At 33.0% G+C, this 15,854-nt stretch overlaps 1 protein-coding gene and 1 pseudogene across 2 annotated transcripts in view; both read right to left on the reverse strand.

The window, feature by feature from the left end:
* Positions 1-15,854, reverse strand: part of LOC142233775 (proton-coupled amino acid transporter-like protein acs) — an 85,282-nt gene that overhangs the window by 16,212 nt on the left and 53,216 nt on the right. For both annotated transcript variants that reach the window (XM_075304808.1, XM_075304807.1), the window contains exons 2-4: positions 10,635-10,887; positions 3,174-3,360; positions 2,670-3,105 (exon numbers count right to left, since the gene is read on the reverse strand). In XM_075304808.1, the coding sequence (XP_075160923.1) occupies positions 2,670-3,105; positions 3,174-3,360; positions 10,635-10,798 (787 nt within the window). In that variant the 5' untranslated portion in view covers positions 10,799-10,887. The remainder of the gene's footprint in view (positions 1-2,669; positions 3,106-3,173; positions 3,361-10,634; positions 10,888-15,854) is intronic.
* On the reverse strand, positions 1,405-2,504 carry LOC142233372 (large ribosomal subunit protein eL20-like; annotated as a pseudogene).

Genomic DNA, 15,854 nt, shown 5'->3' on the forward strand with positions numbered 1-15,854 from the left:
CTGAACTTGGTTGACATGTGGTTTCAACAAGATGGCGCTACATGCCACACAGCTCGCGATTCTATGGCCATTTTGAGGGAAAACTTCGGAGAACAATTCATCTCAAGAAATGGACCGGTAAGTTGGCCACCAAGATCATGCGATTTGACGCCTTTAGACTATTTTTTGTGGGGCTACGTCAAGTCTAAAGTCTACAGAAATAAGCCAGCAACTATTCCAGCTTTGGAAGACAACATTTCCGAAGAAATTCGGGCTATTCCGGCCGAAATGCTCGAAAAAGTTGCCCAAAATTGGACTTTCCGAATGGACCACCTAAGACGCAGCCGCGGTCAACATTTAAATGAAATTATCTTCAAAAAGTAAATGTCATGGACCAATCTAACGTTTCAAATAAAGAACCGATGAGATTTTGCAAATTTTATGCGTTTTTTTTTAAAAAAAAGTTATCAAGCTCTTAACAAATAACCCTTTATTTTCGTATAAATATATTTTTTCATTGAAAATCAACAAAAAATTAAAAATTCTCGTAATTTGCAAAATTTTCTCAAATGAACTTCCATGGCAGCGAAAAAGTTAAACGTCGCAGGTTCAAATCCCAGCGGGGATGAAAATAATTTTTTTATTATTATTATTTTTTTTTTTAAATTTTTTTTCTATTTTTTTTTATTTTTTATTAGTTTTCTATTTTTAAATTTAGTTGTCCAAAATTTGCACTTAAAGTAGCCTGATTGCGTTCTTTCTAATACTTGTCCACAAGGACTGCATCGGTAGTAGAAAAAAATCATTGGGGAATCCCAAGATGCGCTTTAGAAGAAATGTTTGTGCACTTGTCCAAAAGGACTGCATCGGAAGTGGAAAAAAATCATTGGGGGATCCCACGATGAGCTTTAGAAGAAATGTTTGTGGACTTGTCCAAATGGACTGCATCGGAAGTTGAAAAAAATCATTGGGGGATCCCACGATGAGCTTTAGAAGAAATGTTTGTGGACTTGTCCAAAAGGACTGCATCGGAAGTTGAAAAAACTCGATGGGGGATTCTGGGATGGGCTTTAAAAGAAATGTTTGTGGAACAACTTACAATTTTTTTGCTGGGAATATAACGTACAAAATTTTGTCCGAATTTTGTCGAAATTTTCTCCTCATAGAGGCTCTGGACGTCAAATCTGGGGATCGGTTTATATGGGGGCTATATATAATTATGGACCAATATGGACCAATTTTAGCATGAATAACACCACGTAATAAATTTTTTGTTCTTCTTTTATTCACTTCCAAACTAAACACTGTGTGTTTCACTGACGCATTCACCATAGTCTTAGAATATTAAAAAAAAAAACGAAATTGCAGTAAAACCCACATAGTCTTAGTCACCTTCATCACACAATTTATCCAATAATCTTTCCTCCTACTTACAAGAAGTAGGTGCTTGGTTTTCTGTAGGAGAACAACTTCCTGTTGCCTTTGTGATGGACACGTTGTACCAAGGGGAATTTGATCTTGGAATCGTGGACTTGTTTGACATGTACACGGCGGGTCTTGTTAGCAGCAATATCTTCAACCTTAATTATTTGGATGGAGTGGGCACGAGCACGATGACGGGCACCCATATCGCGTTAGCATTGGGTGACAGCACCACCAACAGTCAAGACACGGTATTCACGGTACCAGAACGGGAATCGTAATGCTACCAGATGCCCAAATTCTTGATTTTGGTGGGAGAGGTTTCGTACACCTGTTTCAAGTTGACAATTTCACCGGTGGTCTTCTTGATCTCCTTCAATTGGCGCAAGAAGTACCAGATGGCAACAATGTTGTTGGGGACAAAGATTCTCATTTTATACAAAGGAGTTTGAGGCTCCTTTTCAGAGGGCAACTTGCGACCGATTACCTCGTATTCCTTCAACTGTCCCTTGGCTTTTATTTTGGAAGCATTCACGAAAATTTCAACCGGATCGGATGAAATTTGCTTTTCCAAGAGGATCCGCAAACAAAATCTGGGGATCGGTTTATATTTGGTTCTATATATAATTATGGACCGATATGGACCAATTTTTGCATGGATAATAGAGATCATATACTAGCACCACGTACAAATTTCAACCGGATCGGATGAAATTCGCTCCTCCAAGAGGATCCGCAAGCCAAATCTGGGGGTCGGTTTATATGGGGGCTATACGTAAACGTGGTCCGATATGGTCCATTTGCAATACCATCCGGCCTACATCCGAACGATAGCTTGTTTCGTTCGTGATTTCTACAGACGGACGGACAGACGGACATAGCTAGATCGTCTTCACGACCCAGAATATATATACTTTAGGGGCTCTTAGATATAAAAACGAATAAACTAAAATTTGTCTCCTAGAATCAAGTACGCAAAACTTAAAAATTTTAAAGAGAATAATTGTATCTTAAATTTATTCTTACTTCAATTCTCCACTTTTTTGGATCGGGATCAATGCCAAAGTCATTAGTGCAAATACAAAATCTTTGGAACCGGACATGTTTTTTCCAGTGTAGTAATCATTAATTGTAATAAGATATATATTGAGATTTTGGTTTTCAACATCTTAGTTTCGAAATTCTGACTTTATTCTATGTACATCAAAATTTCTGCTTATAGCAAATAGTCATGTATACTTTAGTGCCACTAGAGCCTCTTTACTCACCTTCTAATGCAAAGAGAACGGTACCAAAGAACAGTGGGAATCCACTCACTGGCGCGAATGCTTCTTTGCCTTCCGTTGAAATCGGTTCACGGAAAATAAAATAGCATATTATACCAAACGATACCATTGTTATGGCATTGGCCAATGTTGAGAATGGGGCCATGTATTTCAAATTTCGAACATAGTTAATGAGTATCAGTGGCAGTAGGATAATCAACATGCATATGCGTACATCTATGGGTGACTCAAGATAATAATCGGCAATCGATTTGATATTAGAGGAGACAAATACCACATAAACACAGCAGGTGCCCAGTTGATATATAAGCAGGAAAGCGTTAACTAAATGTCCAATGTAGGGGGCACATTTGCGGAAAAATGTTGGTCCCTCCATTAGAGCTTCTTCGGCGACCTTGGGATAAGTCATACTGGCAGTCTGAAAGACAGAGATATAGAAGTAATATAATATTATTTAAAGCTTTTAATTTCCTACGGGCATCTTACCTTGCGACGTTTACATAATTCATATTCTGCTTTGACTAGCTGATGAATACAATATGTGCAGATGGCTCCTATTACTATTGTTCCTATACTTCCTGCTAGATATCCAGCATTTTTGAAAGCATTTGGCATGGCCAATATACCGGTACCCAATGACCCTTTGAGAAAGTGGAACATGGTTTCCGAATTTCTAAAAATAGAAAAAAATATGATTTAATTTATTTAGCACTTAAAGGATGGATCATAAGTAGAATTTGTAAGTTGACAAAATATATAGTATGCGAAAATGGAACATCTGTATAGCACATTTTTTGCAAATTTATTTTTTCTCGTTTTTTTTGCAAGAATAGTGGTTGTATTTTAAACGTTACAGTGCCCATTAAACTAAGTTTTTGCTTACAAACAAACAATTTGATTGTACACAGAAAAAATGTTCACGCAATTTTTTCCAATTAAAGCCTTAATTGAGTTATAAACAAGTAAGGAAAGTCTAAAGTCGGGCGGGGCCGACTATATTTTACCCTGCACCACTTTGTGGATTTAAATTTTCGATACAATATCAATCCGTGTGGGGGGCTATATATAAAGGTTTGTCCCAAATACATACATTTAAATATCACTCGATCTGGACAGAATTTGAAAGACTTCTACAAAATCTATAGACTCAAACTTTAAGTCGGCTAATGCACTAGGGTGGAACACAATGTTAGTAAAAAAATATGGGAAACATTTAAATCTGAAGAAATTTTAAGGAAACTTCGCAAAAGTTTATTTATGATTTATCGCTCGATATATATGTATTAGAAGTTTAGGAAAATTAGAGGCATTTTTACAACTTTTCGACTAAGCAGTGGCGATTTTACAAGGAAAATGTTGGTATTTTGACCATTTTTGTCGAAATCAGAAAAACATATATATGGGAGCTATATCTAAATCTGAACCGATTTCAACCAAGTTTGAACGCATAGCTACAATGCTAATTCTACTCCCTGTGCAAAATATCAACTAAATCGGAGTTAAAAATTGGCCTCTGTGGTCATATGAGTGTAAATCGGGCGAAAGCTATATATGGGAGATATATCTAAATCTGAACCGATTTCAACCAAATTCGGCACGCATATCTACATTGCTAATTCTACTCCCTGTGCAAAATGTCAACTAAATCGGAGCAAAAAATAGGCCTCTGTGGTCATATGAGTGTAAATCGGGCAAAAGCTATATATGGGAGCTATATCTAAATCTGAACCGATTTCAACAAAATTTAGCACGCATAGCTACAATGCTAATTCTACTCCCTGTTCCAAATTTCAATTAAATCGGAGTAAAATATTGGCCACTGTGGTCATATGAGTGTAAATCGGGCGAACGATATATATGGGAGCTATATCTAAATCTGAAACGATTTCAATAAAATTTGGCACACTTGACTACACTACTAATTGTACTCCTAGTACAAAATTTCAATTGGAGTAAAACTCTGGCTTCTGGGACCGTATTAGTCCATATCTGGCGAAAGATATATATGATTAGTTAGGTTAGGTTAGGTTAGGTGGCAGCCCGATGTATCAGGTTCACTTAGACTATTCAGTCCATTGTGATACCACATTGGTGAACTTCTCTCTTATCACTGAGTGCTGCCCGATTCCATGTTAAGGTCAATGACAAGGGACCTCCTTTTTATAGCCGAGTCCGAAGGGCGTTCCACATTGCAGTGAAACCACTTAGAGAAGCTTTGAAACCCTCAGAAATGTCACCAGCATTACTGAGGTGGTATAATCCACCGCTGAAAAACTGTGTGGTGTTCGGTCGAAGCAGGGATCGAACCCACGACCTTGTGTATGCAAGGCGGGCATGCTAACCATTGCACCACGGTGGTAGCTGTATCTAAATCCGATTTCAATAAAATTTGGCACACTTGACTATAGTACTAATTGTTCTTCTTGTGCAAAATTTTAAGCAAATTAGGGTAAAACTCTGGCTTCTGGAACCATATAAGTCCATATCGGGCGAAATATATATGGGAGCTATATCTAAATCTGAACCGATTTCTTCCAAAATCAATAGGGTAATATTCTGAGCCAAAACACATACTTGTGCCAAATTTGAAGTCGATTGGACTAAAACTGCGATTTGATTACAAAAATGTGTTCACGGACAGACGGACATGGCTATATCGTCTCAGGAGCCCACCCAGAGCATTTTTGCCAAAGACACCATGTGTCTATCTCGTCTCCTTCTGGGTGTTGCAAACATATGCACTAACTTATAATACCCTGTTCCACAGTGTGGTGCAGGGTATAAAAATATTCAATTAAAATTTTAATCGATTTAACAAATTTTTTAATTGGATCAATTAATTTCTTAATTGACTTTCAATTAATTTTTTATTTGATACTATCACTTCTGTGATTGAGGTTTGTAGGTTTTTGTATTTTCGTCAAAATTTGACTTTCAAATTTGATTTCAAATTACACAGAAGTACTATAGATTTTCCGGAAAACATATTTTTTGAAACTGCGTTATTATGTTTTATACGCAACAAACTTGATTTCTTTTAATAGGGTCGACATTTTAAGACGTACGAATTTGTTTCTGGTGGTATCATAAACGATACAGTGCGCATTTAAGGGTTAATGTTTTGTTTTACATTAAAGTCAAATGGCCTTACCTCGAAGACATTTGCTATTAAATAATAAACCACATACAGAGCAAAAATATCACAAAAATACTTCCAATTAAAATACTAATTGAATTTTCAATAATATTCAATTAAAAATTTTATTGATTAAAACAATTTTTAATTATTTAATTGTATCAGTTCATTTTTTAATTGGATCCTTTAATTTGTTAATTAAATTTGGTGTTTGATAGTATCATTTCTGTAAGTGAAGACATATCAATTAAAAATTAATTGAATCAATTAATTTCGTGGTTGAATCCAAAAAATTACGTTTTCTGTGTGGTGGTCAGGTTATAATAACTTTGAGTCCATATTTAGATATAGATCCGAAATGTCTGTCTTCCCGGGGCTTCAATACTGTCTTTAGGGCATTTTCCCAATAATATGAGAATCGGCCATCGACAGTTACGACGGGCCACACCATTACCATCGGCGGTGACTGTGTTCTGGTGGCCAATCGAAGGTGTAAATTATCAGCTGACTTGTTTTTACTTAGAAAACCCCTGATAATTTTGTTTGTTCAAAAAGAGCTCAATTTGGAATGGATTTTCATCGGAGAAAATCAATTTCGATAATTGGATACAAAGTGGTTGCCACTTTTGCCACTCGATCCAAAACTAATTTACCAAAATTTGGAGAAGATTTTGTCAAAATTTTATTTCTTTCGATAATGTTGTCAACATGTTATTTCTATAGAAAATTTTGCCAAAATTTTATATCTATAGAAAACTTTGTCAAAATTTTAAATCTATAGAAAATTTTGTCAAAATTTTTCAAAATGTTATTTCTGTAGAAAATTTTGTCAAAATTTTATTTCTATCGAAAATTTTGTCAAAATTTTATTTCTATAGAAAATTTTGTCAAAATTTTATTTCTATAGAAAATTTTGTCAACATTTTATTTCTATAGAAAATTTTGTCAAAATTTAATTTCTTTAGAAAATTTTGTCAAAATTTTATTTCTATAGACATTTTTGTCAAAATTTTATTTCTATAGAAAATTTTGTCAAAATTTTATTTCTAGAGAAAGTTTTGTCAAAATTTTATTTCTATAGAAAATTTTGTCAAAATTCTATTTCTATAGAAATTTTTATCAACATTTTATTTCTTTAGAAAATTTTGTCAAAATGTGTTTCTATAGAAAATTTTGTCAAAATTTTTCAAAATTTTATTTCTATAGAAATTTTTGTCAAAATTGTAATTCTATAGAATATTTTGTCAAAATTTTAATTCTATAGAAATTTTTGTCAAAATTTTATTTCTATAGAAAATTTTGTCACATTTTAGAATTCTGTCAACTGTGCACTTCAAAAAAATGTTGTCGTGAGGTCAAAGATTTAATGTTTTTAAAATATGCAAATTTTTCTTAGCATAGACGACGCATTTCTCTAATATAAAGTTTTTTTCCTTGTCCAAAAGTCGATAAACTTTTCAATGAAGTCGTATTGTTCTTATAATTAAGTGATTTCATTTAAAAATGGGTATCATAAAATGAAAGAAAAAGTGTTTGGGCTAAGGTCAACTTGACTTTAATAATTCAGAAAAATTCTTTAAATTTAATGAAATTGTCTTTAAATTTGTTGTGTTTTTGCATCTTGACTACAAAGCAAAAAATCGTTCAAAAATAGGACATGTTTTTCAACACTTTATTTTAAAGATATCTTTTACTTGAAACATAGCATAATTTCGACTGGAAGTCGTGTCTGAATTTGGAAAATAAAGTTGTCGTTAACTCGTTTTTAAAGGACTTTGATGAAATATGAAGAAAAAAGCTGAAAAAAAACGAAAAATTAAAAATTGCTTCCTAGAAGCAAGTACACAAAACCCAAATTTAAAAGAGAATTTTGTCTTAAAAGTATCTTTAATTGTATTCTCCGCTTCTTTGGCTCGGAATCAATACCAAAATTTTTAAATTAAAGACAAAAAACGGGCATGCTTTTTTTTTAGTGTGGCAACCGTGGAAGCAACTCCTCAGACCTTGCCAGTCTAACTGTTGTTTGTGCAGTAGTGAGCTCTTGCACTTTTTGGAACTTCGATGGATTTAACTCATTGTTCAATATGTGTTGAAAAGTTCAGCTCGCGATAATTTCAGCTCAGGTGCAAGTTTTCTAACAGGTTGGCTGATAAGTCCCCGGTCTAACAAAGAAAAACACATTTTTTTGGTCAAAATTCGTTTTTATTATTCAACATAGTTCCCTTCAAGAGCGATACAACGAGTATAACGACCTTCCAATTTTTGATACCATTTTGGTAGTACTCCTTCGATTTTGCCTCAAAATAGGCCTCAGTTTCGGCGATCACCTCTTCATTGCAGCCAAATTTTTTCCCTGCGAGCATCCTTTTGAGGTCTGAGAACAAGAAAAAGTCGCTGGGGGCCAGATCTGGAGAATACGGTGGGTGGGGAAACAATTCGAAGCCCAATTCATGAATTTTTGTCATCGTTCTCAATGACTTGTGGCACGGTGCGTTGTCTTGGTGGAACAACACTTTTTTCTTCTTTATATGGGGCCGTTTTGCCGCGATTTCGACCTTCAAAAGCTCCAATAATGCCATATAACAGTCACTGTTGATGGTTTTTCCCTTCTCAAGATAATCGATAAAAATTATTCCATGCGCATCCCAAAAAACAGAGACCATTAATTTGCCAGCGAATTTTGAATCTTTCCACGCTTCGGAGACGCTTCACCGGTCGCTGTCCACTCAGCCGACTGTCGATTGGACTCAGGAGTGTAGTGATGGAGCCATGTTTCATCCATTGTCACATATCGACGGAAAAACTCGGGTGTATTACGAGTTAACAGCTGCAAACACCGCTCAGAATCATCAACACATTGTTATTTTTGGTCAAATGTGAGCACAGTGCTTCCGCATATCCAAATATTGATGAATGATATGACCAACACGTTGCTTTGATATCTTTAAGGCCTCTGCTATCTCGATCAACTTCATTTTACGGTCATTCAAAATCATTTTGTGAATTTTTTTGATGTTTTCGTCGGTAACCACCTTTTTCGGGCGTCCACTGCGTTCACCGTCCTCCGTGCTCATTTCACCACGTATGAATTTTGCATACCAATCAATTATTGTTGATTGTACTAGGAACAACATATTTATTCCCATGGGTTTGTCATTGATGAGGTAAATTTACCATTTAAGACAAGATTTGGACTCATCCCAAAGGAATCGCGCTGGACAATTTAATAGGACATCCCCATAAACCAGTCTAGGACAAAGTCTTATGGACCTGTTTCATTTGAAGCATCCGAATCGCAATTGATTATTCTGTTGGATTGTTATATGAAAATTTAAAAATTGCGACAAACTGGATCACCGATACATGTTCTGTGATAGTTTCGTCAATGGCAAATTGCACCAAATTACCGTAGGGAAACTTGTAAATAATTAAATTATCTCTCTCTGAAATAAATCTATCAGACGTGCTGTTTAGGAATGATAGCAACGTGAAGTTGGTTTCAATCTGCTACTCTGTATTGACATCACGTACCAAATTTCCACCGATTTGAATCAAATTTGCTTTTCCGGGAGGCTAAAGAACATCAAATGTAAACTGATACATGAGCTCTATACACCCAGAGAAGGAATATGATCACCTCAAACATGTTTTAAGAGCAAAATGTTATTTTTCGGTGGTGACCATGTAGCATGGTTTTCGCAACCATGTTATTTTCTCGGAAATCATGTATCCGATTTCGGTAAGCAGGTTATATTTGACGAGAAAATAACATTTTAGTGGCAAACATGTTACATGGTCACCATACAAAAATAACATTTTGCTCTTGAAACATGTTTGAGGTGATCATATTCCTTCTATGCGTGTATATAACATAAATACCAAGTTTTTCACTGTTAAAGTGAGTATTAAGTTTGAATTTAGCCACAAAATTCGAAAATGAATCTGTAAAAGCAGAATCCAATTGGAACTTTGCTGGTCCAAAGTAACAATTGAAAAACTTTATTTCTTTTAAAATGAATTTTTAAAGAATAGTAATCGTGGAAATAAATGATATTTTATAAGAGAGCATACAATAGCATAACGTGTCAAATTTCAGCCTGAGCGAATGAAATTTACGCCTCCAGCTTGAAAGTGAACATCTTTACCTAAAAGAAGTGTGATATGCACTTAAAAATATTGTGTTAAAAAAATTGAGTTCCAAACATATAATTTTTACACCCAAACATATGAAAACTACACAGAAAAAAATTTCACGAACATTTTTCCAATTAAAATCTTAATTGAGTTTTAAAAAATGTTCAATTAAAAATTTAATTGAATCAACAAATTTTTTAATTGAAATAAAAATCAATCACACATATTAATAGTATCAATTAATTTTTTAATTGGATCAATTAATTTTTTAATTGACTGCCAATTAATTTTTTAATTGATACTATCATTTCTGTGATTGAAGACATTTCAATTAAAAAGTTAATTGGATCAATTAATTTCGTGATTGAATCAGAAAATTTTTTTTTGTGTGTAGTCTTTTTCGTCCGTTTCGGACGGAAATTAGCGTGACTATAATCCATGGATGGATGGACGGACATTGCTGGATCGACTCAGAATTCCACCACGACTGTGAATAGATATACTTAAGAGGTCCAAGACCAATATTTCGGTGTGTTATACCTGTTACATCAATCATGGCAGAGGGTATAAAAACGAATCTCCAATTCTCCAAAATGTTTGTGTTTTATTTTTTATTTTTGGATTAACGCAAATCTCTTCCAGCTTAAGACAAACAAACTTAAAAATATAGAACTTACGTGGTTGGATGTTCCACATCACGATGTTTATATGGGTCATAGTCATTATTTTGTTGACTTGCGTTTTTGGCACCCTTTTCTGCTAACTCCAAAGTATATTTGTTTGAGATTTTGTCCGCGACATCGGATACATATGCCGGATTTGTTTGACCATGTTTAGACATGATATAAGAAATCTTCAGCCTTTAATGCCGAAAGTCGTTACAGAAGAACACGTACAGACTGTTGAATCTTCTTGATGAGAATAATTATTCTGCAATGAGAAAAATGATTTGAAATAAGACTATTGAATACTAATATTGGTTCATGTAATTAGTATGAATGTTGTATATTTATTTTAAAAACAATATAATAACTAAAACTATTTTTAAATATATGACATGTATATATCATTATACATACAATACATGCACAATGGGAATTAAATTTTAGACGGCACCACTAGTGTTTGAACACAATAATCGAACTAATACAAAATTTTTCGATATTCTCATAATATGCACAATAATTGAGATAGGTTGATGACATATTTTTTACATTCCTTTATACTATAATTCCGAATATTCAACACAATCACTTATCGTTAATTTCTTAAAATTAATTACGAGGGCGGTTCGGAAACTTCTTAGCCTATCAATGAAAGAGAATAGTTAGTTTTTCAAAAATATTTTGATTTTTCAATATAATCTCCTGAAACTTCAATATGTTACACTTAGTCCAACGCTTTTCTAGCAATTCTATCTCTTGACTAAAATAGTTTTCCTCAAGGTCTTCAAAATAGAGGTTTACAACTGTAATTGCATCTTCATTTGAGGTAAAACGCTTGCCAGCAAGGATTTTTTTAGATTTGGGAACAAGTAAAAGTCACTGGGAGCTAAATCAGCAGAATAAGGTGGGTGGTCAAGCAACTCGTTGATTTTACACCCTCAAAAAAATCGCTTCTGTAACATATACCCCAAACACATTTTGCTTCAAGCATATATATTTTCAGGATTGGTGCAAACAAAATATTGTTTGTATTGTTCAAACATATTATGTTTCACCTTTTCTTTGTGTGGATATATTTTTAAGGCGCCAATTGGTTACTTCAATTGTTTTACTTGCAGCATACTCTCTAGGTCTCTCTTTCTAAACACATATATGTTTATAGGCTATTTCCAAATTAATATATGATTGCATCTAAGTATATTATATTTACAAACATTTTATGTCCCAAACATAATATGTTCTAACATATTAACATATATGTCCCAAACATGTTATGCTAGTTTATGAACATAATATGCTTGCACTCAAAAATATTGTGTTAAAAAAACCATGACCATGATTTAGCCCTTAAGATTATTTTCAACTTGTCTAGTTTATAATTCTCTTAAATTTTAGTTAATCTATAACATTGTATTTTAGTTCATTTTTACAACACCTTAAGATTTATATACCCCTACCAAGTTAAAAAGTCAGTATTGTTTTGATTTGCTTGCTTATTTTTTGGGAAACCCGATAATAAAAATTGGTTAACAGTCTCTTTAAAATGTCGACGACTAAACTATTTTTAAATCAATCATTCCACAGTACAGAGAAATTAAATAATTAAAGGAACAACAAACCGTTTTACTATTATGAACATTTTCATACATTAAAATTAAACTTTCTTTAAGCAAAAGTACTTTATTATAAAAACTTATGATGAAAGTTCTTAATACAATGTTTTTTGTGAATAAAAATTATGACCATGTGGAACAGAGAGTAGTTCATTTGAACCCGCTGTTTGGACATTTAGACTTATCGTTTTTTTATTCATCGTAGGTAATTTTTTCACATAGCTTGCTGGAATAAATGGAAACAATAATGAAAATTGTTAAAAATTAACACCATGTAATGAAATATTATTTTTAATTCTTCATTTTAGCTTGTAACTTACCATATTTGGGGTGTAAGGAATTCAACTTTTCTTTGGAAAACGTATCTCATAAAATTTGTACCTGAAACAATTAGAGAAATAATGAAGTATTCTAAATAAACTCATAAAACTGTGTTGTTATCGATGTGAAAGATATAATAAAATAAATATTCTATTTGAAAGAAAGCCAAAGTTTTAATATAAAACTTACCAATTCTCTATTAAATTGTACGCTGAGGGGAAATATAAAAAGTTGTCCAAATTTATTTGGGTTACTCTGAAATTAAATATTTATGTTTTACATTAAATAAAATTATTAAATAGGTTTTCAAAAAATCTAATGAAAAAAAAATAATAATATGCAAATATTCTTGATATCCCTAGACAGTCATCATTCGTCAAAATGACGACACGTAATTTCATTTTCGATTTAAAATGCATTTTAGTCTATTGGGAAATGGTAAATTTAAGTTATACTAATTGGACCGTTTTATGAATTTTTGTTATATACTACTTAAAACCAAATTGAATAAGAAAATAAATTCATGTTTGGTTCACTTTTTCGCTCACGATGAAAATCAGCCGTGGTCAAAATGACGAAGGATGACGTTAATGTACAAAAAATAAGGATGGCTGTCCAGGGTTAAAAGAAAGTGAAAGAATCCTTACCAATTCACTATTAAATTACAGGCAAAGGAGTACTAAAAATGTGTCCAAATTTTAAGGGGTTATTCTGAAATTAAATATTTGTTTATACATTACAAATATTACCTTGGTTTCCAAAAAATTTGATTAAAGAAATACTAAAATAAAGTATTAAAAACCTGTAATTTTGATTATAAAAAGGTCATAAAAACGTAAATATTCTAGTTGAAAGAAAGTCAATTTTTAAAAGAAAACTTATCAATTCTCTATTTTTTAAATTTGTTCGAATCCATCTGGAGTTGCCCTGAAATCAAATATTGTTTTTACAACAAAGAAAAACATTAAACTGGTTTCCAAAAAAATTAATTAACAAATAATAATATACATAAAAAATATTATTTTTAAAAGAAAGTCATATTAAAAAAATACTTACCAATTTATGAATAAACTATACGCTGGGATATAACAAAAATTTTCCAAATTCATCTGGAATTGAATATTAATTTTTTGCATAGAATAATAAAAATTTCAATACACGTTCAGTTTCAACATATTTTCCTAAATATTCTTAATAATTTTTTTCTAAACTACCGATAAAATATTAATAACTTTCATTTAAAAGGTTTAATAAACAAACACCAATATATTTCTCAAAAATCCAAAATATTCCATGCCTTTATATTCCCTTGTTGCATACCTACTTAAAAGGTGCAACAGCCCACGCCAACGCCAACTATACAACTGAAGCATGCCAAACAAAACCAAGCAAAGCCAAAACATTCCTACAACAACAAAAACACATGTGCCTTTATTGAAAACAACACCTCATCCAGCCAAATAAACCATCCGCGAATAACAAACACACACACACACAAACCACTAAATGAACAAAAATAAAAACAACCCCACGCTCATGTATACACAACAAAACTCAAGTAACATCATCTCTACATTAATTACATTCCACTATGCCGATAAAGATCTCTGTACTATGCATTAGTTCATAGCATCTGCTGACAATTTACTCTAAGAATAATATTCGTAAAGGCACACCAGTTTATGAACGATGAAACGTTTAACTTAAAATTTACAAAATTTTCATGAAATGTTATCTACCATTTTTGACGAAAATGTCTATAAATTTAATTACATGTGAACTAAAAATATTTCATTGGGTAATTTTTTACCAACAATTATTAACTATAGGAATTGTCAGTAAGAAATTGCTATCCACTTTCAAGTTCATTTTTCGTAAAAAAATATTTTCTCATACAAAAAAATCTTATAGTAAATTGCACTTATTATTTAGAAAATACTTTACATTTCACAAGTAGTTTTATAGCATGACAAACGAATTTTTAACTACCAGTTAAGAAATTTTTTAAGAAAATTTCCATCGTATTTTGTAGGCCATGAACTAAACGATTGCTACTTAGAATTTGTAAAATTTCCTTTCGAGTAGTTAATTTTCGTTGAAGATACGAAAAATGAACTAAAATTCTGGAAAATTCTTGTAATAAATTATTGTAAAAATCTTCTTAAATTTACGAGACAATTTTTTTTCTGTGTTGGGACACTTCCTCCAGCTTCAGTCCATTGTTTGGATTGTTCTTTTGTCTCTGGAGTATACTGGTGGATCCATGTCTCATCAACAGTTATGAAACGACGCTTAAAATCCATTTTATTTCGCTTAAAACGATCCAAACAAGCTTGAGAAATGTTCATTCTTATGCGTTTTTGATCGACTGTTAACAAATGCGGCACCCATCTTGCAGAAAGCTTTTTCATCTGTAGTTCTTCATGCAAAATTAAATGGACTCGATCATTTGAGATGCCCATGATATTAGCAAATTTCACGCACTTTTATTCGTCGATCATTTAATACCATATCATACACTTTGGCTACAATTTCTGTTGTTGTTGCTTTTTTTGGACGTCCATTAAGTGGTTCATCTTCAATGCTTGTACGGCCACGTTTAAATTCAGCAACCCAATTTTTTACTGTTGCATATGAAGGATCACTTTCACCTAACACATTCACCATATCATTATGAATATGTTGTCCCGATAAACTTTTTATACCCTCCACCATAAGATGGGGGTATATTAACTTTGTCATTCCGTTTGTAACACATCGAAATATTGCTCTAAGACCCCATAAAGTATATATATTCCGGGTCGTGGTGAAATCCTGAGTCGATCTGAGCATGTCCGTCCGTCTGTTGAAATCACGCTAACTTCCGAACGAAACAAGCTATCGACTTGAAACTTGGCACCAGTAGTTGTTATTGATGTAGGTCGGATGGTGTTGCAAATGGGTCATATCGGTCCACTTTTACGTATAGCCCTCATATAAACGGACCCCCAAATTTGGCTTGCGGAGCCTCTAAGAGCAACAATTTTCATCCGATCCGGCTAAAATTTGGTACATGGTGTTGGTATATGGTCTCTAACAACTGTGCAAAAATTGGTCGACATCGGTTCATAATTATATATAGCCCCCATATAAACCGATCCCCCGATTTGGCTTGCAGAGCCTTTTCATCCGATCCGGCTGAAATTTGGTACTGGTGTTCGTATATGGTCTCCAACAACCATGCAAAAATTGGTTCACATCGGTCTATAATTATATATAGCCCCCATATAAACCGATCACCAGATTTGACCTCCGGAAA

The sequence above is a fragment of the Haematobia irritans genome, chromosome 4 (genome assembly GCF_050003625.1).
Source record: "Haematobia irritans isolate KBUSLIRL chromosome 4, ASM5000362v1, whole genome shotgun sequence".
Taxonomy (NCBI): Eukaryota; Metazoa; Arthropoda; class Insecta; order Diptera; family Muscidae; genus Haematobia; species Haematobia irritans.